The sequence below is a fragment of the Danio aesculapii genome, chromosome 2 (assembly GCF_903798145.1).
Source record: "Danio aesculapii chromosome 2, fDanAes4.1, whole genome shotgun sequence".
Taxonomy (NCBI): Eukaryota; Metazoa; Chordata; class Actinopteri; order Cypriniformes; family Danionidae; genus Danio; species Danio aesculapii.
The window spans coordinates 29,295,975-29,320,891 of NC_079436.1; the positions used below are offsets into that span (position 1 = coordinate 29,295,975).

General features: G+C 36.1%; 1 protein-coding gene across 1 annotated transcript in view; it reads right to left on the reverse strand.

The window, feature by feature from the left end:
* Window positions 1-24,917, reverse strand: part of c2h10orf67 (chromosome 2 C10orf67 homolog) — a 32,755-nt gene that overhangs the window by 7,010 nt on the left and 828 nt on the right. The window contains exons 3-11 of the mRNA XM_056465199.1: window positions 24,523-24,666; window positions 23,855-23,929; window positions 23,620-23,742; window positions 18,341-18,479; window positions 15,204-15,262; window positions 15,055-15,120; window positions 8,199-8,264; window positions 496-546; window positions 340-419 (exon numbers count right to left, since the gene is read on the reverse strand). Of these exons, the coding sequence (XP_056321174.1) occupies window positions 340-419; window positions 496-546; window positions 8,199-8,264; window positions 15,055-15,120; window positions 15,204-15,262; window positions 18,341-18,479; window positions 23,620-23,742; window positions 23,855-23,929; window positions 24,523-24,666 (803 nt within the window). The remainder of the gene's footprint in view (window positions 1-339; window positions 420-495; window positions 547-8,198; window positions 8,265-15,054; window positions 15,121-15,203; window positions 15,263-18,340; window positions 18,480-23,619; window positions 23,743-23,854; window positions 23,930-24,522; window positions 24,667-24,917) is intronic.

Consider the following 24,917-nt stretch of genomic DNA (forward strand, 5'->3'; position numbering starts at 1 on the left):
AATTAAATGCATAATTTTATTCTAGAAAAAGTGAGTGATCAAAACAGATACCAAAAATCTCCTCTGTAAAACCTTAGACTGTACTAAAAATGTATCAAGAATTTCGAAGCTGACAATTTAAATTTTTTTTGTACTAGAAAAGCAATTTATCATACATTGTATTTGTAATGCTTGTATTTGTAATGCTTTGTAATGCTTGTATTTGTAATGTAAAGTGCATACTTACAATATATATTTGTAACTCTTAATGCAATCAATCGACTTGTGACGTATGATGATAACTATATCTTTTTACCCTATTCACCTGCAGTGTCTTTTTCTTTAAGTTTTTTTAAATACCTTTCAATCTCCTTTTTCTGCAATGCTTCAGCCTTTTTAAATTCTCTTATTTTTAGAGCCAGCTCTGCATCACCAACAAGCTGGAAAAAAAAAAAACAGTTATTCATTCAAGTTTATTTTTAGATGTATGCTTTTTTTCAGCAAATTGAAGATTACCTCCATGGTTGTAAATTCTGCCTTCTTCAGCTTCTTTTCAGTGGCAGCTTTCTGACAACAAGAGAATCACAAACACATACTAAAATTAAGATGATGCTTTACTGTAGTATTTGTGTTTCAGGAGTACAAATAAAATTGAGTTTAAATCTTTTGCATTTGTATAATATGACACGTACACTTGATGAGATTGAAAACTAAAACTGAACGTTTCCATTTTGCAGGCCAATGTTGTCCCACTGGTCCTAGTTTTGAAAATTCATCCCTAGATGCTTTATTTCATTAGAGGGAAGGTTTGCATTTTACTGGTGGATGAATACAGCTAAAAGTAGAGGTATAATAAAGAGGTATAAACTTAATTTACTCATCATCTCCAATAGATCAGAAGGATGGATGTAACCAACATGTTTAGGACCATCTATTCTATGAGACTGAATTTATTCCAGCAGAATCCAACAGTGTCAATGTAAATGTCTATTCCGTTTTAAATCAGCATAAAAAAAACTGCTTTAAACTGGAGGTGACACAATCTCTAATCATCTTTGATTGATAGCAAGTACCATTCCATAAAACATGCACAAATAGTATATTCTGAGAACTGATTTCTGTTTTTTAAACACTTTTTTTTCTTCTTTGTGACGAACATTTTTATATTCTAAAGAACATTTTGTCATTATAAAGAATGTGGTCAAACTTTACAATAAGGCTTCATTTATTAATGTCAACTAATTTATTGACTAACATAAACTAAGATTAAGCGATACGTGTGCAGGCTTTATAATCAAAGTTCAGCATTTATTAATGTATTACTAAAGTTTATTTGGGCAGCATGGTGGCTCAGTGGTTAGTACTGTCGCCTCCCAACAAGAAGGTCACTGGCTCGAGTCCCGGCTGGGCCGGTTGGCATTTCTGTGTGGAGTTTGCATGTTCTCCCCATGTTCTCTGGGTGCTCCGGTTTCCTCCACAGTCCAAACACATTCGGGTTAGGGGAATTGAATAAACGAAATTGTCCGTAGTGTGTGTGTGAATGAGTGTGTATGGGTGTTTCCCAGTACTGGGATGCAGCTGGAAGAGCATTCACTGTGTAAAACACATTCTGGATAAGTTAATAGTTCATTCCACTGTGGAGACCCCTGATGAATGAAAAGACTAAGCCGAAGGAAAATGAATGAATGAAATTTATCTGTAGTGTATGATAGTTTGTGTGTGTGTGTGTGTGTGTGTGTGTGTGTGTGTGTGTGTGTGTGTGTGTGTGTGTGTGTGTGTGAATGTGTGAATGAGTGTGTATGAGTGTTTCCCAATACTGGGTTATGACTGAAAGGGCATCCGTTGCGTAAAAAATATGCTGGGATAGTTGGTGGTTCATTCCGCTGTGGTGACCTCTGAAATAGGGACTAAGCCCAAGGAAAATGAATGAATGAATAAAATCTAATATTGCGTTTGTTAAAATTAATGCACTACTAGCAAACAAAAACGAACAATAAATGACTGCATTTTCATCAACTAGCATTAACAAAGCTGAATAAAACCTTAACACATGCAATGTTTATTGTTTGTTTATGCCAGTGAATACACTGTCAAGTCTCTATTGTCATTCTGCTATATATGTGGACATAAAGTGGAATGAAATGTTGTCTCTCACAGGACCACAGTGCTACATAAACAATCATAAATATAAAGACAACATTGTGTGTTTATTAACTAAGAACCTTGTTATAAAGTGTTACCAAGAATATTTAATTCAGCGCAGATTAATTTTGTGTAAATTTTAAAGTTCTAAAAATAAATTAATTTCACGCTACACACAGGATAGCTCATTTAAAGAAGGATAAAGAGTATGAATGTTGAAGGAATGTTCATTTTGGCGAAAACCCATTAACTCCAGCACCACGTTTCATGTGCGTGTCCACCTCAGTTCAGAAGAAAAGAAACGGCTTTGAAGCTTTATCTGTTTTTTCCAATGGAGATTTAAATGGAGGGCCATATTCTGAGAGTCATTATATCAATCGGTGGCCCACAAAGGGTCATTTTACCACCAAATGTCCACTTTGTGCGGCATGTCCAATCAAGGCCTGACACAGCTTTGAGGAATGTCATGTTGGCTGATTGAGTGCGTACGTTCAGAGCAGTGTGAAGGTCAGGTCACCTCAGGTCAGCTCGGACATCCACTTTTCCACCCGTGTTCCCCCAAAAAGGCCTAACAGAACGTGGGAGTCCCTTTTTAAGTCTCTGTTAGTAAGAGTGGGTGCCGAGTGTGTTGTTAGTCTAACCCAACACAGAGAGGATGTCAGTCCACCCTTTTTCTTTCATCATGACCAAAGAAAAAAGAGAATGGGAGAAAGAAAGTTTCTTTGCCGGTTTGTTCAAAAAGCCATTGTGTGCAAAAAAAAGGAGTAGGTGTTGATTTGTGACAAGATGATGGTGAGTTGAGTAAGTTTTAGTGTGGTGCTTTACACTGAGAACAGACACTAATGAAGGCGTGTTATACCTCAGTCTGTTTGCTTACTGTCTGACACAAATTTACAGTTTCAACATAAAATGTTTTGGAATTTTGGTACATTACATATATATTACTGTTTCAGCCTCATTGTAAACTCAGCACCATGGAAGGTAGAGCATTCTCTTACTGTGCACCCAGACTATGGAATGCTCTTCCTACAAACATTAGGAATGCTGGTTTCTTGGACTGTTTTAAGAAGCTACTTAAAATTCATATTTTTTGTTTTATTTTGTGATATTTTATCCTCACTGTGCATTTTGTGCTTTGTTGTTTGTTAATGTTTGTTAGCGATTTGGGTCTGAGAAAAGCGCATTATAAATAAAATTGATTATTATAATTAATATTATTATTATAGGGGCAACGCAGTGGCACAGTAGCTAGTGCTGTTGTCTCACAGCAAGAAGATCGCTGGTTCGAGCCTCGGCTGGGTCAGTTGGTGTTTTTGTATGGAGTTTGCATGTTCTCCCTGCGTTCGTGTGGGTATCCGGATGCTCTGGTTTACCCCACAGTCCAAAGACATGCAGTATAGGTGAATAGGGAAGGCTAAATTGTCCGTAGTGTATGTGTATGAGTGTGAGTGGGTGTGTATGGAAGTTTCCCAGAGATGGGTTGTGGCTGGAAGGGCATCTGCTGCGTAAAACAGGTGCTGGATAAGTTGGCGGTTCATTCCACTGTGGCGACCACGGATTAATAAAAGGGATTAAGCCAAAAAGAAAATGAATAAATTAATTGTTATTATCATTATTATTATTACTACTACTATTCAAAATGCTGAAGTTGGTGCTTAAGATTTTTTAAATGTTTTACGTTTGCATTTATTTATTCAAAATGCAGTAAGTGTAATATTCTGAAATATTCTTACAATTTAAAAAAGTATTTCCTACTTTAATACATTTTCAAATGTGTCCGATGTGTTTCAATCATGTTGTAACATATGTTGAAAATAGTTCTGTTATTTTGTGCATTTTATTTTTGAATTCTTTGAGAGTTTAATTATTTTTGTAGCGCTTTAATTCGTTTTTTGAGTTGACAGAAATACTGCTTGAATGGATAGTTCACACAAAAATTAAGATTCTGTCATCATTTACTTATCCTTCACTTGTTTCAAACATGTATGTGTTTCTTTATTCTTTTAAACACAAAAGAAAAAGACAGCTGGAAACTTGTATCCATTGACTTCCACAGTATTTGTTTTTCCTATGGATGTCAATACAGGTTTTCATCTTTCTTCAAAATATCTTCCTTTGTGTTCAACAGAGAAAAGAAACTCATAAAGGTTTGGAACTACTTGAGGGAGAGAAAACAGTGAGTAAATTTATTTATTTATTTACATTTATTTTCATGACTTTTCCCAAATTTAGGATCATAACCTGAATACAAAGTTTCGACATTCATGTTCCTAAATTGATGTATGTTATGTTTTATTATATATAAATATTATTATACATAAAAATGGATAGGAAGTTAAAAATGGATGGATGAATGGAATTTAGTGTGATTTTAACCCAAAACATACACTACTGGTCAAAAAAGGGTCCGTTTTTTTTTTGTGTTTTTTTTTTTCATTCATTCATTCATTGCTTAGTCCCTTTATTAATCTGGGGTCGCCACAGCGGGATGAACTCCAAACTTATTCGGCACATTTTTACGCAGTGGATGCCCTTTCAGCTGCAACCCATCACTGGGAAATATCCATTCACACTCATACACTACGGACAATTTAGCTTACCCAGTTAACCTGTATCACATGTCTTTAGACCTGTGGGGGAAACCAGAGCACCCGGAGGAAACCCACGCAAACACAGGGAGAACATGCAAACTCCACACAGAAATGCTAACTGACCCAGCTGCGGCTCGAATCAGTGACCTTCTTGCTGTGAGGCAACAGCACTACGTACTGCGCCACTGTGTCGGGCTTTTTTTAAAAAAAAAAACAATTATCCTGTTCATCAAGGCGGCATTTATTAAATGTAAAAAATTGTTAAATTGTTAAATATTTACAAAAAATTTAAATAACAGCTTTCTTATTGTATAAAGTTTCAAATGAAATTATCACTCCAGTCATTATTGCTTTTATTACTATAACTAAGAATAACATTTATTATTATTATTATTATTAACATTAGAGTGATTTCTGAAGGATCATGTGACTGAAGACCAGAGTAATGAAGCTGATAATTAATCTTTAAAATCACTGAAATAAATTATTAAATTATAAACTACTTTTGAAGTTATTTTATAGTGCAATAACATTTCCCAATTTTACAATTTGTACAGCTTTTTTGATTAAATAAATGCAGCCTTGGTGAGCAGGATAAGCTTATTTTAAAACATTTAAAAAACAAAAAAATCCTACTGACCCCAAACTTTTGACCGGTAGTGTACATACCTAAATTTTGAACATATAATATTCCTCACTGAATAAAATTACTACCCTAACTTTTATATTTGAGTGAGACAGTATCAATTAAAATGACAAGATTTTGAAGAATAGTGCATCTAATCATTCAAGCACGGACCGCATGTTTAAAGAACTATTGTTTGCGAAGCTACATAAATCAAACTGTTTGCGCATTTTATCTAAGTCTGAGTCACTGTCTATACAGGGCCAGACACGTGCCAGTTAACACAGAGGCTTAAGCATTATAAAAAAAAAAAAAGATAAGAGTTCCACATTTCCATAATAACTAGCCACTACAGTGTCCAAGCTCATTGTAAGAGTGCCCTTTATGAAGTGGACTTTAAACCGGGCTTATTGTCCACTTCTATTCATCTGTACCCCATCACCCACTCCAGCCTGTCAGTGTGTTGTGTCAGCTGCATGCCACATTCCAGCCTCTGAGGCCAGGATTCAGACCGGACGCCTCCTCCACCGCCTCTACATGGTACACTTGTTGACAGAGTCATCGTCCGCATCCAACTACCCCCAAAAGAGCTTTAACAAGCCATTAATAAGTCCAATAAAAAGAGTTTGTAAGAAGCCGTGATACTATGGTCATTTTTATAAAGGGTCAGCCACATTAATGATTCAGGAATCTTTCTAATTAGGTGGTTAGTTCTTCTTATCAATGCTGAAAACAATCATGCTTTTACATATAATGTGGAAAATGTGATCATTTTTAGGAGCTTTGAATTAATAGAAACATTTTAAATTACTTTCCCTGTAACCTTTTGGACTTTCAGCAGTGAAATTTAAACTAAACTGACCTGAACTATACAACTTCAACTCCGAAAACTGGATTGACGCAGTTTCAGTTTACTAGAACGTCTATGTTAAGCTGATTTGACACAATCGACATTGTAAAAGCGCTATAGAAATAAAGATGAATTGAATTGACCTGCAATTAATTTAATGTAGGGCACTATGAAATCTGTTTGAGTTTTTCTTTTTTACTGAATTGTCTTCATTATTGTGCTTTTCCCCATTTGTTTGCAGTTAGATTATCTTTTTGTGATCAAAAAGCATGTCCAGTCAATTGAAATCATGAAACTTATTACATTTTATACAGCTAACTCAGTTTTATGACTGGATTTGAAATCTAAAAGTTGGTTTCCAAAGAAAATCAACATGGCAGACAGTGAAGAAGTTTGGCTGTTTATGGCAAAACTGGCAACAGTGTACTTGATACAACCGAATGAATCTATTAATATCATTCCCATGATAGTAGACAAAATTGTTTAAAAGATTTTGTTTAAATTATTTAATAATTATTAATTACCTTTTTGAATGCACAGTGTCACAGCCCCAAAACTTTTTAAACACCTTTAGTACAAAATTCAGAAGACATATACCAAGTTCTATAGTATTTTATGCCAAATAAATATGGCTAATGCACAAAATAAAGGACATGTGAAAACCGGTCAATGTTCAACTAGCTTCTCTTACTCTAAAGATATCAGTCTTGCAATACTTAATGATACTTTGCTCAGTAATAGGCAAAAATAGCCATTTTCCATATATCTCCTGAGAAGTAGGTGGCACTGTGTCAAATCTTTGCAGATAACCTCACATCATGGTTGTCTCAACACATACCAAGTTTGAGTTGTGAAGGTGTAACTTCACATCCAACCTCAGTTGCATAAAATTAGATCTGCATGATTTGACAATGATCTGGTACAATTTTGGTGAACATCAAACTATGGTCAAGACAGTAGTTTTTAAAATAAATTCAAAAGGCAGAAATGTGACATCAGAGGGGGAAAATGCTTAATTAGGTTATAATTAAATAGGTTTCATTTTTTTAGGTCAAACGTTGTGAACATACTGTAAAAAGTGTGTACTTTAAACAGTCTAGTGCTAGAGGGATTGAGTTAGAATTTTTGACAAATTTGCTGTATTGTTGAAATTGTCCTCGATCTGTGTGCCAAATTTCATGTTTTATGAGCTGAAAAAGCTCAAGCGAAAAAGAAAATGCCAACAGATACAACTAGTGCCTGATACAATAAATATATTAGTGTCCATGCTGATCACAATAATGCACTGTAGTTCAGTCATCTGTTTCTTTAAATATATAAAAATACCACTTGAAGCAGAATGGTTTCTGACTGTCTTTAAATATTCCTATGATTCACCAGCTGGACAAAAAAAATTCCAAAAGTGAAACTACATTGTAGTATAATAATATATAATTACAGTTTTTATTATTATTTATATATAGAAAAAAAAAAAAATATATATATATATATATATATATATATATATATATATATATATATATATATATATATATATATATATATATATATATATATAAATATTTATGGTTGTTATTATCTGAAAAGTCATTTAAAGTATGAATTTCTTTTAAACAAAAAAACTAAATGACTCCAGACTTTTCAAGGGTAATGTACAAGAGAATAAATTGCTTACATTTTCAAATTTCTTAAGTTAGTCCACATTTGTGATACACATTTTACATTTGAGATGTTTCAATATAATGTCTGCACTTAAATAAGGGAAAGAGAGCTGCCATCCATCACTCAAAGCCATCAACAGCATTTCACTGTTGGCTCAGGTTGATCTTTAACCACAGACTCATGGCTGAAATCGATACAACTCCATCTTTGATTTAGGCCACTGATGTCTGGGGTAATGGAGCGACCATTCTCTGGTCAAGAGTTCAGGACCTCCAAACATCCTGAGACAGATAGGACTCGTGTCGAGTCTGTGCCATATCTGAGCATGTGCTCGTAGCCTCGTACTCACCTCCTTCATGTGTGCTGCTTGAATGAATACAATCTCTTTCTCCATTTGCTCCTTTAGCTGTTTTATCTGCAAAGAAAAATGAAAACATCATCTCACAAACAAAAGCAAAAATTGTGTGACGTGTGTGACATGATACAACCATTGTAAAGGCTGTGGGATTTTAGGAGGCAGCCCTTTATATTTCAAATAAAATCATATATGAATGTAAACATATCTATTTGTGAAGAGAATCACTGATGGATTGGGTTGCCGTCGGGAGCTCCAGTACATTGATTAAAGTCAATTTAGTAGTGTAATCACAGATTGGGGTCAGGGCATGCTGAGGCTCACAGTGCAAAGAAGTGGCCATTTCTGCAGAGTCAGTAGACACAGACTTCCAAACTTTGTGTCACCTTCAGAATAGAGCAGTGTGCAGTGTGCATATGTTTTACACAGCGGATGCCCTTCCGGCCGCAACCCAGCACTGGGAAACACAGATACACTCTTGCATTCACACACATACACTACACTACAAATCACCTATACCGCATGTCTTTGGACTGTGGGGGAAACCGGAGGACCCGGAGGAAACCCACGCAAACACGGGGAGAACATGCAAACTCCACAAAGAAATGCCAACTGACCCAGCCGGGGATGGACCAGTGACCATCTTGCTGTGAGGCGACAGTGCTACCCACTGAGCCACCGTGTCGCCCCATACCAAATTATTTTGTACAATGTTATGCACCCAAATATGCGGGAACCCTTTGGGGATGGCCTATGTCTGCTCCAACATGATTGCGCATCAGTGCACAAAGCAGTCCATAAAGACATGTATGAATGAGTTTGGTGTGGGGGAATTTGACTGGCCTGCACAGAGTACTGACCTCGACCCGACTGAACACCATAGGGATGAATTAAAGTGCAGATTGTGAGTCAGGCCTTTTCATCCAGCATCAGTGTCTGACCTCACAAATCCACTTCTATAAAAATGATCAAGAAATCCCATAAACACGCTACTAAACATTGTGAAAAGCTTTCCCAGAAAAGCTGAAGCTGTAAAGGGTGGGTCAACTTCATATTAAACCCTATGGATTAAAATTAGGATGTCATTAGTTGTAGATTAGATACAGATGTCCCAACATTTTTGGCAGTATATATATAATAATTCTGTTGTCAAGATGTTCGTAAATGTTTGAGGGGTATTTACGCCCAGGTTAAAACTTCAGAAGTGGTCAGAGTATGATGCAGTTGACAAGTGTGGTTGTGTGGTTGACAGGCCACACATTTGGGCATCTTTTCACAGAGGCAAAGCTTACACCCAGCTGAGCTTTACACTCCACTCTGGCCTGGGCTTCAGCCACTTATTATAGGTCTTTCTTACAGCCCTCTGGCTATGAAAACAGATTTTCTGCTCCATTGATCAAAGTCACCAAAATAAAGTGGAGAAAAATGTCATTTTTTCACTTTACATTTTTATGCATAGCCAACAGGCTAGACCTTAACATTGAGTTTGTCAGTCACAGCACAAAGGGGCCGCTCAACAAAGGGTGCAAGACTGAAAAGAGGCCAATCTTAACTGCTACACTAAATATGGATAATCCTTTTCTCCTGGTGGCTCAAACAACTTTAAGGAGGTCTTCATTAGTGGTTTCAACCAGGGATTCTACATAGAGTGTGTTTGGCCACCACCTGCTCCATTAGTCTCTTTCCTGGTTCAATCCTGGTTTTGTGTCCACTGTGTATTATGTGAAGAGCAGGAACAACATTATTGATCTGAAACTAATACGCCTCTTTTATGAGGTATTTATACAAAAAAAGAGCAAAAAATGTAAAAGGTAAAAACGAAAAGAAACAAAGAAAAAAGTAAAACAAAAGATGTACATATAAGAATAGGCGACAGTAAAAAAAAATAAATAAATAAATAAATATAATTATATATATATATATAAATACAATTTTTTTGTTTTGATACACCCCATTTTGAAAATGAATATTTTTATTAATTTCTCAGTGAATATGGGAAATATATAAGTGTATTTGTTAAATATATATAATAAAAATTAAACACAAACTTGATGTTTTATTGCTTCACACAATTTCATAGCTTTTTATAACTTACGTGATCCTTTAAAGTTAGCCATTTCATTTCACTAAAATAATTTCTTATTTCCATAACAAAAAAGTAATTACCAACTTTAAAAAAAAGAAGATTCTCTCATCTTTTACTCACTTTTATGCCCTTCATGTTATTTTTTTCTTTTGCAAAACATTACAATTATTTTTATGTAATATTTGTAACCAAACTGCATTTTAGTCCCAGTAAATAGACTGTGAATACTGTATGTCTATGACTATGCTAATTCCGATGGAAATTAAAAAGAAAAACCATGGTTATTGTATGAATTTCTTATAAATATAATATAAATATACCAATGATTAATTTCTAAATGCACGTTAAATTTATTTGTTCAATTTCTTTAGTTTGAGAAGATATAAATATATGTTTCATATAAATATTTTATTATTATAGAATCACTGATCATTTATTAAGTAATTTAAATGTAAAGTAATTTTAAATGGTAATAGCTTTTTTTCACTTGTATTAATTTATTATGTGCATTTGCTTAAGTTCAGCTGCATAATTTTTACCCAAGTAAAATTAACTAACCAACAAACTAAATAAAGAAAGTTTTCTCCTTAAATCCGCCAAAGAGCTGTGCTAATATGAGTATTTGATTGCAGGGTAAATTATGCCAGCTCTGACAGGACCCTTGCTGTTTGTCTCCCAGCAACCCTGCAAGGCCAGAGGGAGACTTTTAACCTTCTAGATTCTGTGTGGCCGAATTGAATGGCTGAGTACCATAGAGTCTTTCACACTCCTTTTACGTCGTCCTCTGTGTTCATATTTTAATTCCAGCCATTGTGTGGACGAACTTGGTGCATATTGTTCCTTGCAATCAACCGCAAACCCTGTGTTAAAAGAACTTAGCGCAGTCTTGCATATTTGGTCAGTGTTTAAAATGAAGAATTGTGCATTTTGAAGGTATTTGTAATTAAATGCAAAGCTTTAATGGTAAAATAAAGCTTAAATTTAAATTTAGAACTGATGAATATAAGGCAACAGTCCAACTTAGAGCGTATTCAAAATGCACAACAAAAGCTCTCTGATCACATGGTTTCTTACTGTAATGCACTAATAAAAAGCTCTGGCATGGCCCCAATCTTAACACTACGCAGTGCTACTTCACACACACTTCATCTTTACTGCACAAAAGATAAAACCCTAAATAAACAATACTATATCAATCCATGTCAAAAACGCTGCGCCACGTCCATTCGCCAAATGTTTTACCAATATCAACATGCGACGATGTCAGCTCGATATGCTCAGCTGTGCTTGGTCACATATCATAAAATGATTTAGCTCTCCCTCATGCACCAGTTGCTGCATAGTATTTAATTCATGGTAATTTGCTCCGCTGGCATGCTTCTCTCTAATACACGAGTAAAACATGCAAAATTATGAGGGACAACATTGTATGGGCTGTAAACTTGACATATGCTGCCCTACTTATCTTAGATGTCACACAGTAACCATTTCTAGTAACCATTTCATTAACCAAGGAGAATTATTTCCTGGGAGAAACAGGAAAAGCAGTTTGTATGTAATGGAAGTGATTTAAAAGGAGAAATGTGAAGGTTATTATTTTAAAAAAAACAAAAGCTTTTTCCTGATAAAACAATGTATTAAAGAATGACAAATAGTTTTCACAACATGAAATAAACAAGAAGATTTGACTTTATCTTACACTTCTAAATGCTGTTTTGCAATTGTAACATTTGTTGTGTTTTTTGTTCTTCTCAGAATTGCTCATTTTCTTGCAATGTTCTTAGAATTGTGAAATATAGAAATAGAACTGTGAGATAGTCTCAAATTTGAGGGAAAAAAGTCAGAATTTCAATATTTGTACGTATACACTCACCGGCCACTTTATTAGGTACATCTGTCCAACTGCTCGCTAACGCAAATTTCTAATCAGCCAATGCATCAACTCGATGCATTTAGGCATGTAGACATGGTCAAGACAATCTGCTGCAGTTCAAACTGAGCATCAAAATAGGGAAGGGACGGTATTAAAGTGACTTTGAATGTGGCATGGTTGTTGGTGCCAGACGGGCTGGTCTGAGTACTTCATAAACTGCTGACCTACTGGGAATTTCACGGACAACCATGTCTAGGATTTACAGAGAATAGTGTGAAAAGGAGAAAATATCCAGTGAGCAACAGTTCTGTGGGAGCAAAGCCTTGTTGATGCAATATGTCAGAGGAGAATGGCTACACTGGTTAGAGTAAAACACTATATTACATGACTGGTTATAAAGTGGCCTGTTGCGAGTAAAAGTATATAATTCTGAGTAAATATCTGACATTTCTGAAAACAGTTTTATGTTGAATGGGTATACAGGCAAAAATACATTGAATGGTTCAAAATTAAATAAAGATCATTTTTAATTACATTATATCAAATAGCATTGCTAAGAACTTAATTAGATATATTAACTACAAGTTTTCTCAATATATTTAGATTTTTTTTGAACACTCAGACTCCAATTTTTACAAAAAGTTATATATCTGCCAAATATTGTTCATATACTAACAAATGTATACATCAGTGGAAAGATTTTTTACATACTGACATACTTTATAATATACTGACATTATATTATAACTGACATATAGTATGACATACTGCATATGACTAGTCCAGTCATATGCATTGTATATATTGCAATTATGTTTTTAAGTTCAAACAATTGTAACATTTAAATTCAGAATTAAACACTGCTAGATAAAGTCACAGTTTCTTTTGTTTTAGCCTATTGCACAACAAGCCTTGCTTATCAAAAGTTGCAAAATTATAAATAAGTACACAGAAAAGTTTAGTATATTAGGTTTCCATACTGAAAAAAAATCAAGCAGTACTTCATCCAATTAAAAAAATATCTTTCATTTTAGTTAAATATTTTTTTTACTTTTTCAAGTAGTATATTTTAAGTTTAAAACATGGTTAAATATAAATGGGTTTTTTTTAAGGTTACTCATACAATAATGACCTAGTCCACATAACTATAGCAAGGTGCATCATGGGAAATGGCTTAGAGTTAGTTTATGGGCTCTATTTTAACGATCTAGGCACGATCTAAGTCTAAAGCACATGGCACAAAAGAATTAAGGGCGTGTCTGAATTCTTATACCCCATATGGTGATACATACGTCTACAAAACCCAACAGGTGGACAAATCTAAACTTTTTAAATTAATTTTCTTTAATAATAACGGGAGGCATTGTGACGCAGTAGGTCGTGCTGTCGCCTCACAGCAAGAAGGTTGCTGGTTCGAGCCCCAGCTGCTTCAGTTGGCATTTCTGTGTGGAGTTTGCATGTTCTCTCTGCGTTCACGTGGGTTTCCTCCGGGTGCTCTGGTTTCCCCCACAAGTCCAAAGACATGCAGTATAGGTGAATTGGGTAAGCTAAAATTGTCCGTGGTGTATGGGTGTGAATGAGCGTGTATGGGTGTTTCCCAGTGATGGGTTGCAGCTGGAAGGGCATTCACTGCGTAAAACATTTATTGGCGGTTCATTCTGCTGTGACGACCCCACATTAATAAAGGGACTAAGCCGAAAAGAAAATAAATGAATGAATAATAATAACATTATACAAAAGCAAATTGTCATAAATAAACAGAAAAAAGCCCCCCGAGAAAAAGGCATGGAGGTAGTGGTTTTTATATTTATGTAGAAAATAATATTTTTTGTAATATTTTAATCCTTTAATTCTCTTTCATTTATAAAGATATTTGCCCGATCGAAGATAGATCATGTGTGTTTTAAGGAATGTGTATGCATTTAAGGCGCACAACTAATGTGCTCTACACTAGACTTCAAACCAGCTTTTAACTGATCAATTGCGCAGTCTGTTTTAGCTCCTCAAAATAGCAACACGCCAACAATGTGCCTTAACACACCTCCTTTCTAGACCGGAACACCCATGAGTCCACAAAGCGCCACAAATGAATTTACTATTTAAACAATGTGGCACAAAATGGGAAAATTAGGGTTGCGTTGGTCTGAAAATAGCATCAAATCGCGCCAAACACGTCTTGCACCTTCTTGTGCCAGGTGTATGATAGGGCCCTATGCGTTATATTAGTTAAAATACATGGGTTGTTTTGTTATAAAATGTATGTGTGTTTATGTTTGAGTTGGTTTCTGTGATTTAAGTATTACAACATGCTTTGTACTTTCATGTACTTAAAAAAATATTGTTTAAGGCAAATGATTTACTTTTCATTGGCTCAAGTGAACAAATTTAAATGTGAAACAATTATTAAATGTGAAACCATTACTATTATTTTTAATTGGATAAATAAACATTTTATGGGAACTGTTGTTTTGATTAAAGCTATATCTTCTTGTTTAGAACAACAAGAGAACTTAAATTAATTGACTTTCTTTAACAAAAGACAAATATGTGTTTACCAGGTTATAAAAAAACGTTTTCATGGAGATAGAAAATATTGTTTAAAGCAATGTATTTATTTTTCATTGGGTCAAGTGATAAAATGTAAACAATTACCCTAATTTATTTATTAGATGAAGCTTTTTTCCAGTGCACAGTAACATTATGTTAACCTGAATGTTGTTTGACTACAACATACTAACGAGAAAGCACCTCAACATTTAGTTTTTCCCCATTTTAATAACATTTTTAAGACAATAATTGTCATATTATATTATAAACACCAACAATACACAAATGATTGAGCCTAAGTTGTAGTCAATCCACAATATCCCCATAACAATATGAAATCTCACCTTTTCTATGCAGCTCTCTCTTTCAACTTTTAACTCCGTTTTTAATTGCTCATGTTGACCTGTCATCTGAAATAAATGAAAATTTACATGCTATAAATAAAACAAAAACAATACGCTAATTAGGATGATTTGGGCTTTGTGTATCATACCTTTTGAAGTGCCTTTTTGCTGTCATCTGCCTCTAGTTTGAGCTGTTCCAAATTCAGAGCTTTGAACAAAAGAAACAGAGAACATTTGTTTTGAAAAGATGAACCAGTGCAATATTTACTCCCCCAACTTCTCACAATATTTGAAAAAAAGACACAAAGACTGACATCAGGAGCACAACGACAGGTCATCCAATTGTCTTTGTTCATCTTTTGCAGCTTGGGTCAGTGGACTGAAGCCCAGTCCTGGCCTGCATGACCTGCTCGGGCTCCAGGCCCTGACAAGCTTCTGACCTGGAGCACTGCTGTTGACACGTCCACTCACATGCACTGACCAAACACAAACCAATAAGTTCAAGGGCCAAGTGTGTGTTAATGCCCAAGTGCTTTTATTTCCATAGAGACTTAAGACCTGGACAGCTCTTATCTTTAGTCACAGCCAATGCGAAACGTTTTAGCAGATGGTTCTTCGCATTCTGAATGAAGATACATAAAAGGAGTTTATGTACCAATAAATCGCATTTCAAAAATAGACGTGTTCCTGCATAATCACCAAAAACAGTGGCGTAAAATAGTCAGACGGTTACCAAAGTTACATATGCAATGAATGAACATCAAACACTATGAGAGATAAAGGCCTGACCCTTGAGAATACACCTGTCTTGTGTTTGCTTTATCCTCTCAGGCTCCCACAGAGTGTGAGATGATAGCTATGGCCTGACAAGTGTCCTCAAACATTGCGCTCTGAATGCGAACTACCTCACACACCGACACAGATAAGGGAATAAGTCTATATTTCCAAAACAAGCATTTGTGACAAATGTTTGTTTTTGGCCCAAAACCCACTGGAAACATTTTTAAAGGGGTCATGAACTGAGAAGTCAAAATTCCCTTAATCTTTTGACATATGAGAGGTCACTCTGCTATTAAAAACATCCAGTACGTTTCAGAACTCAAAACTATGTTGTTAGTCTAAAAACAAGGCATATCTACCAAAATGAGAAGTTGTGAATGTGTCACTTTATTGCATTATCCTGTAGCTAGATTACCAACGGCATGTTTTGTTTAGTTCTGGATGCCAAACGGATAGACTATAAACCAACTATAACAATACGCCGTCCAGTGGTAAGTCTTTGGATTGCCATATTTCTAATATCGACATTAGAACAGTGTGGATTAACTTTTGTTTGCTGGAAAATGCTGTGCCAACTATACTGGATCTGATTGAGAAGGTGTTTTTATTATCTTGTCACTATTGTCTTGTTTTTTGGTCCAGATTGTTGGATATGTATTCAATATTTAAGCTTTTTTGACCTAAATCTCAGCAGCATCCTATAAAGAATGTTGTTTTTTAAGCATGCAGGTAAAAAAAAAAAAACTTACAGAAATCAACCATTTTTAAAAATGCAAAGAGTTAGCTAATAATATCAGTGAGCATTTTTTTCCATGTCAATTCACCATGCTCCGTTGTACTGTGTGATCTAATGAAGAAAGATAAAACAGGACAACAAACAGGCTAATATTTCAAACTTTATTAATATGTAAAAATCTTCATCAAACTTTTTAAGGTGCAATTCTAGCTATTAAAGAGCCCCTATTATGGGTTTTTGAAAATTAAGTGAAATATCCAACTAAGGCTTAAATCTGAAAGTGTGCCGTGTGTAAAACTATTGATTCATCTATAAAAGAATTGACTGAGAGTGGTTTGAATAAATCATCGGGGTAGCAAATCGTTAGCCGTATCGTTGTGACATTGATTCAGAACTTAAGCCCCGCCCATTTTGTTGCACTTGCAGACCCGGGAAAATTTAACCCCCCACCCATGAACACTGTAGCAAAAAAGAAAAAGAAGACAGACACTGTAGCAGATCATGGTTGAATCATGTGCTCTGTGCAGAAACTGTGCTCTGAAGTGTGAGGGAAAGTTAGTGTTACCTTCCCTACCCAAATATGAGGCTGTAAGAAGTCAGTGGTTGAAGTTTATTTTTGCAAAACTACCTCAGCATTATAGCCCCAGCCTTGTGCCAATGAGTGCTACAGCAATCTACACACTTACAATGGGGGATTCGTTGGCCGTTTGTTAAAGGAAGGATCAGAAAAGATTTTTAAATTATGGGACTTTGTCAGAGCTTGACAGGAACTTTATCAATACACAATTCATGGATCAGTCTCTTCCTCCAGTTCACAAGTGTAAGTAAGTGCGATTAAAATGGTTGCCTCCTTGTTTTCTCTAGCTTGCAAAATGTGTATTTAATTGTGTTTTGTTACTTGTAATTGCTCCACATGGCTTGTACTGTATCTGGTTAACTCTTTATATTCTCATATCGCGTCTAAAACCATGTCTAAAACGCGACATGTGCCGCTTTCTTTACAGATTTAAATGCGTTTGTAAGCTCGTGATCCTCTGCCATTTGTCGTTGCGATGGCCACCATCAGCTGTTCCTACAGACATGCTGCGATCAAGTTTCAAAATAGTTTAGCTTTTGCCACTGTGTGCATTAATACTGAATGTGTGTCACTGTTTTTACTTATAGTTAAAAATAGAGAATATGCAGGTGTTTAACTGCATTGCTTAATGCACTCCTGCATTGGGCTCACACATACACTCTGCACTCTGACTACTTTAAAATTGTTGATAAGGGTGGGGGATTCTCTGTCTCACACTGAACACAGTCGACCAATCGCAACAGACTGGGTCATCAGACTAATCAGTGCAGATTAGAATCACACTAAGGAGGGGTTTGGGAACAAATGAATCGCTAAACGAATCATATGGGAGTCGTTAGGATAATTAGGTAAAAATAAATAAATATACATATTATAGACAGTAAGGGTTTTTCTGACCTTGCATGCATATCAGCTCATTGTTGGAGACCCCCAAAACCAAAATATGCCCTTTAATAATACATAATAGGTGCTCTTTAACAAATTATTAACTATAACTTTTAGACTATTAACACTGTTAATTTACTAATTTGCTTATTAATAGTTAATAAGGTAGAAGCTGAGTTTTGGATATTGGGTATAGGATTAGGAATGCAGAATAAGATCATACTTTATAAGTACTAATAAACAGCCAATATCTTAATGATGGGGAGTTCATTACCCCTTTTAAATACAACCAATAAATGACACATTACCCAGCTTCTGCTCTTTGGATTCCAGAACTTGGTGAATTTCTTCCAGCTCGACGTGCAACGAGTCAATGTTATCTTTCAGTATTTCATTCTCCGACTTCAGTCTGCTTTTTTCAGGGTCCTCCGCTCCCTCAGAGGCGATCTGAAAAATGACACAAGTCCTTTTTAACTTTCCCTTCACAGCGCAAAACAAAAGCCACGCCGCTCAAGCTGCGTGGCAAATATGAGTGCCATTCAGCCACAAAGCAATCGTACAACTTTCTGCCTCCTACCATTTCCCCCTGAATAATAAAAAGCGAGAAACAAAAAAAAGCAAACACGCTTAGAAGAAGGCGATCTCTTCTTCTTTTATTTTTCTCCTCCTCTCCCTTTCGGCCTTTTCTTCTTGCCCGGAAGAAAGACGGCAGTACATTACATACAAAGCCCATAATTCATGGGGACATTTTTATTGACAGGAATAATACATATCATACTGTTTGTGTGCCCCTGTCATTCAGGTCAATTTATTCTGGAAGTCAGGGAAGGCAGCTGGGGCCTATCCACCCACAGTCTGGGCTGTGCTTTCTAACAAGCTGGGCAGAGGCAGGCTGTGAGGGGGGACTGGAGGATGGCTGAGCAGCCCCAGGGGGTTCGCAGAGAGCACTGTTTCCAGGGGGGGGCTTGTTGCTTTTGTGCTGTCCCTCAGTAGCAGCGCTGCCAGTGTCACCAGGATCACATCACATGTCAGCGCGCTAAAGTTTGCAGACTGGGAGCCGCATGGAGCCCATCAGGTTCCTGTGATATCCACGCAGTTGGCCCTCTACTTTGTACCGCATCCACCATTCATGCCCTGAACATTAACAGGGCCTTTGCATGCCTGTCACACTTAAGATTGTGCAGGCGTTCAAAGGCTTTCAAAGGGTTTTCTTTTTGCACTTTCTTCTCTCTCTTTCATTCATGAGGAAAGTAAACTCCAATCATAAGGAGGTTTTGATTGGTATAAGTTTATTTGCATTTTTTTTGTCGCATTCAGTGGGATCTTGAATAAAGGCACGGTCATACCAAGAACAATGACTATATTAGCATTCACAATAACGCATAGTAATGTTCTGTTTATAATAATGCATACTGCAGTCATCTGTCACTTAAAGCCAATTCACATCGCCTACAAACAAGCATAATCACAAGATTACAGCACCTCACTTCTAAACCAAACATGTGCCAATTCAGCGAAAACAAACTCAAACAAATGCCAACAAACACCAACAAGGGGTACCACACTGACCCAAGCAAACCCCATGAAGAGCAATTGCCGCCTGTTGGTATGATATAAATGTCCCTTTAACTGTTTGAGTGCTTTACATTTACATTTGACCATTTGAAAAACCTTTAATCCAAAGTGACTCACTAGTTTGTAATAGTAGAAATCAGTATTAAAGTAATAGAAGTAGTCAGAGCAGTATCAATGTGAAAATACAAAAACAAGTCCCAGTTAGCCTAATACAGTATAGAGTTTTTACAGATAGATGTTAGAAAGGAGCTTTTTATTGTTATCAAAGCATTTGTTTTATATATTAATTGGGATAATAAAAGGGATAGTTCAGCCAAAATTAAAAATGTACTCACGCTTTAGTGAATCCAAAACTTTATGAGTTTGTTTCTTCTTTTGAAAAAAAGCCAAACACCTGTATTCATTGACTTCCACAGTATTTGTTTTCCTACTATGGTAGTCAATTTTTTTTCAATCTTCCTCTTTGTTCAACAGCATAAATAAAACTTGTAAAGGTTAGAGATGAGTAAAGAATATGTAAATGAGGACAGAATTTTCAGTTTTGGGTGCTATTTATAGTCCTTGGTGTGAATAGCATATAAGCTTTGGCAAGATGCATACAAGTGGATACAATAAATGAAAAGCTCCAATTTATAACAGAGCAAAGAAAGCCAGATGTTTATTTTAGGTTTAGATTTAGCCTATAACCCAAATATAGTCAATGTTATCAATAGGCATAACTTTCTGACGATATAATAACCTTGGATAAAAAATATCAAGGTTTCACAGTATTGTGATTACTGCTCAAAAATATCTTCTTTTTATTTGTCTGGGTCAAATACAAAAACTTTTCCCCCCTTGAACACAATATATTTTATTTTTAAAAACATTTAAAATATTTTGGAGCAGTAAACATTCATTCATTCATTCATTTTCTTTTCTGCTTTGTCCCATTAATCTGGGGTTGCCACAGCACAATGAATCGGCAACTTATCCAGCATATGTTTTACGCAGCGGATGCTCTTACAGCCGCAACCCATCACTGACTCACTCACACACATTCACTGCGGACAATTTAGCTAACTTAATTCACCTATGCCATGTCTTATGACTGTGGGGGAAACCAGAGCACCAGGAGGAAACCCACGTGAACACAAGGAGAACATGCAAACTCCACACAATGCCAAATGTCCCAGCCAAGGCTCAAACCAGCAACCCTCTTGCGCCACCGTGACACCCAGCAGTAAACATGTCATGCTAAATAATTCAAATGAATCATTGACTTCTGCTGTCCACAGATTTCTTTACAATTTAAAAAAGCATCTCTGGAGATCTTTTCTGCTGGAGATACTGTTGTCATAAAAAAAAGTAAAATAAAAATAACTAAAAACTTAAAAATAATAATAAAAACCCTTACAGATACCTTATGAACGATATAGCAGAACATTTTTGCAGTTTTAAAACCTTGACTTTTTCAAACTTTGAAACGAGTATCGTCCCATACCTAGTTATCAATGCGAGTCCCAAAGCGTGACAGTCAAACGATGATGACAATATGTAGTCATCAATCAGAGAACTATGTCACAAACAGGTATGGACATTGGTGCATACAACATGACAGAAATATTAGTCATTGTTACATTGCCATCATTTTTTGTCAAATTCAAGAGGAAAATATACTAAACTTATTATGAATTCATTCAAAGTTACTTAAAGAGGGAAAAAAAACCTTGACCTGTTTGAACACCCCAACCTTTAACTCTGGCTCCACCATCTGCTGCAGTACCAGAACTACAGGTGATTATCCATGCATCTCTCCTGTGGTTGTGAGAGTTCTCATTAGCACAATGAACAAAGCTCAAACTCCGCCAGGCTGCGCTCATTTGTTACACTTTGAGTGGCAGGTTTTGTATGGCTGTTCTCCCGGCCATCTGCCTACACAAGGAGCCGTTTTGGTTGGACAGAGCTCAGACACTAAGGGTGAGAGATATCTCTCTCAGGCTGGGAGTGTGAGGGCCAGTCTATTAAAAAAGGCCAATAATAGACACCTCACTTATTGGCACCTGATAGCTCATTCATGCTGCATGTAAACCCCTTACTCAAGGGCATAAAGGTGAGTAATTGATTTCACTTTGTGGAAAGCAAGAACCTGCTTATTAAGTGTATTGTCATGGGCCGGGCCACTCCCAAGTGCACTTCAGGCCATACTAGAGTAGGCGACTAAATAATAATTACCATCCTGACGGTCAATGACAACACAAGCAGGATGAGATTTAAGCAATCAAGAATCATATTGACGTCATTATTATAAAAGCTCCACTGGCCAAGCAATGCTTTAATGCCAAGGCTTTCATTAAAGAATGAAAAAAGTGTAATCACATATTAATAAATTATAAATATATGTTTGCATGAAATACATTTAATTTATTCAACAAGGATGGTAAATTACAATGATGTAAGAGATCAAATTCTCCTCAGATCAGATTCTCCTCACAATAATTTAATGTAGTTCTTTTGAACATTAAGCAAACCCTGAAAAACCCTGAAAAATATACCATAGTTTAAACAAGAACATTAATCCGATTATTCATTCATGTTCCTCCGGCTTAGTCCCTTTATACATCAGAGGTCGCTATAGTGGAATGAACTGCCAGCTTATCCAGCATATGTTTTATGCAGAGGATGTCTTTCCAGCCGCAACCCAGTACTGGGAAACATCCATACACTCTCGCATTCATATACATACATTACATCCAATTTAGCTTACCCAATTCACCTATACCTCCACAGTCTCAGTCTTTGGACTGTGGAGGAAACCGAAGCACCTGAAGGAAACCCATGGGAACATGGGGAGAACATGCAAACTCACCATAATGCCCTATTAATCAGATTAAGCAAATATGAAACAAATATTTAAAAAACATTATTGAGCAGTAAACCATCTTAACAGAATGATTATTATAGGATGCGACACTAATTGCTACACAAATACACAACTACTTTTACTGTATCCTTTCATTGCTTTTTTTTAGCAATTCTCCATTATACACTAGATGACAAAAGTCTTGTCACCTATAGAACCTTTAGGAACAACAAATAATAACTTGACTTCTAGTTGATCACTTGGTATCAGAAGTGGCTTATATGAAAAGCAAAGGCCTCTGGATTACACTTATTTTACCAAAATAAAATATGATCATGCCTTTATTTTTAATTATTTCATTAGGACAGTAAGGTCTGACTTTGCTTAGACAAAATTCTTGTCACTTAAGAGAAATAGTATAGAATATAAAGTCATGGTGCAGTGGAAAAAGAATTAATATTGTGTATGACACCCATGAACATGGACGACTGCATCCATACATCTCTGCAATGACTCAAATAACTTATTAATAAAGTCATCTGGAATGGCAATGAAAGCGTTCTTGCAGGACTCCCAGAGTTCATCAAGATTCTTTGGATTCATCTTCAATGCCTCCTACTTCATCTTTCTCCAGACATGCTCAACAATGTTCATGTCTGGTGACTGGACTGGACTGGCCAATCCTGCAGCACCTTGACCTTCTTTGCTTCAGGAAGTTTGATGTGGAGGCTGTAGGAGTGCTTTCCTGCTAAAGAATTTCTCTTCTCTTCTGTGGTTTGTAATGTAATGGGCAGCACACAAGTTTTGATACATCAGGATGTTGATGTTGCCATCCGCTCTGCAGATCTCTCGCACAGCCCCATACTGAATGTACCACCAAACCATGATTTTTACTTCACCAAACAACTGATTTCTGTGAGAATCTTGGGTCCATGTCAGTTCCAGAAGATCTTCTGCAGTATTTGTGATGATGGGGATGCAGTTCAACAGATGATTCATCAGAAAAATCAACCTTCTGCCACTTTTCCAAATAATTAACTAGAAATTTGTTATTATAGAAGTTATTATTTGTTGCTCTTACAACTGTGATCAAGGACAAGACTTTTTTTCAGGTAGTGTACAAATTAAATGGTTTACTGTTTTCTGTGTTGTACAGCAGTGAGTTTGTACCTCATATTTCTTCAGCTGCTCGCTCATGCACTCAATCTTCAGATTCTTCTCTTGAAGCTCATTCAGAAGGTCTTTTTCAGCTCCATCAGTATCATCACAATCCAGATCCACCTCATCTTTATTCTTATGCAAGATTTCATAGTAACTTTCATCTTAAACTTTGCATCACAAAATCATGTTTGTTTGCATCATACAATCACTTGTTGTTGATATTCCACATTCATTAAAACCTCACCTTATAGCTGGCTCTGATCAACTGAACAGCATTAGAGAGCTGCTGCTGATAGCTTCTCCGAAGAACAGATAATTTCTGAAAATAAAAAAGACAGCAAATGGAAGTGAGGATCCATGCAGTATTATTCATTCGGTTTAGTCCCTTTATTTATAATGGGTCACCACACGGGAATGAACCACTAACTTATCCAGCATATGTTTTAAACAGGGGATGTCCTTCCAGCTGCAATCAATCACTGGGAAACACCCATACACGCTTATTCACACTCTTACACTACAGACAATTTAGCTTACCCAATTCACCTAAAGCGCATATCTTTGGACTGTGGGGGAGACCGGAGCACCCGGAGGAAACCCACGTGAAAGCAGAGAGAACATGCAAACTCCACACAGAAATGCCAACTGAACCAGCTGGGGCTCGAACCAGCGACTTTCTTGCTGTGAGGCGACAGAACTACCTACTGCATCACCGTGCCTCCCGTTATTGTTAAAGAAAATTAATAAACTCCACACAGAAATGCCAACAGACCCAGCCAAGGCTCGAACCAGCGACCATCTTGCTGTGAGGCAACAGCGCTACCCACTGCGCCCTATGCAGTATTAATCGTCAATAAAATAGAAAACAACAGAATTATTGATAACAAGATATGTGCAGCAATGTATACAAACCTCTTTATGGCAGTTTTCCACATTCTTGATCTTGTCAGTCAAATTTTCATATAGGGCATCTGATTCTTCTTGCAGTTTGGTCTCATACTGAAACTGTATCATTTTCAGCTTCTTTTCAGTGTGTTCTTTTAACACACAAATCTCCTGTTATCAAATCAAATATGTTAAAACTGGTTGTGTAACAGAACTGCAAAATATAAGATTTTAATGATAATATAAAATATAATATATTGCACTAGCAACAACTTATATTCAAACTGACAAAATCATCTTCAAAATCAATAAAAAAAAATGCAAACAAAACCTTTCTACTCTACACTCAAATAAGTATCTCTCTTTTTTCTTTCGATTAGTAGGAGAAGATTCATTTTTCAACCATAAATGAATGTTTTCGA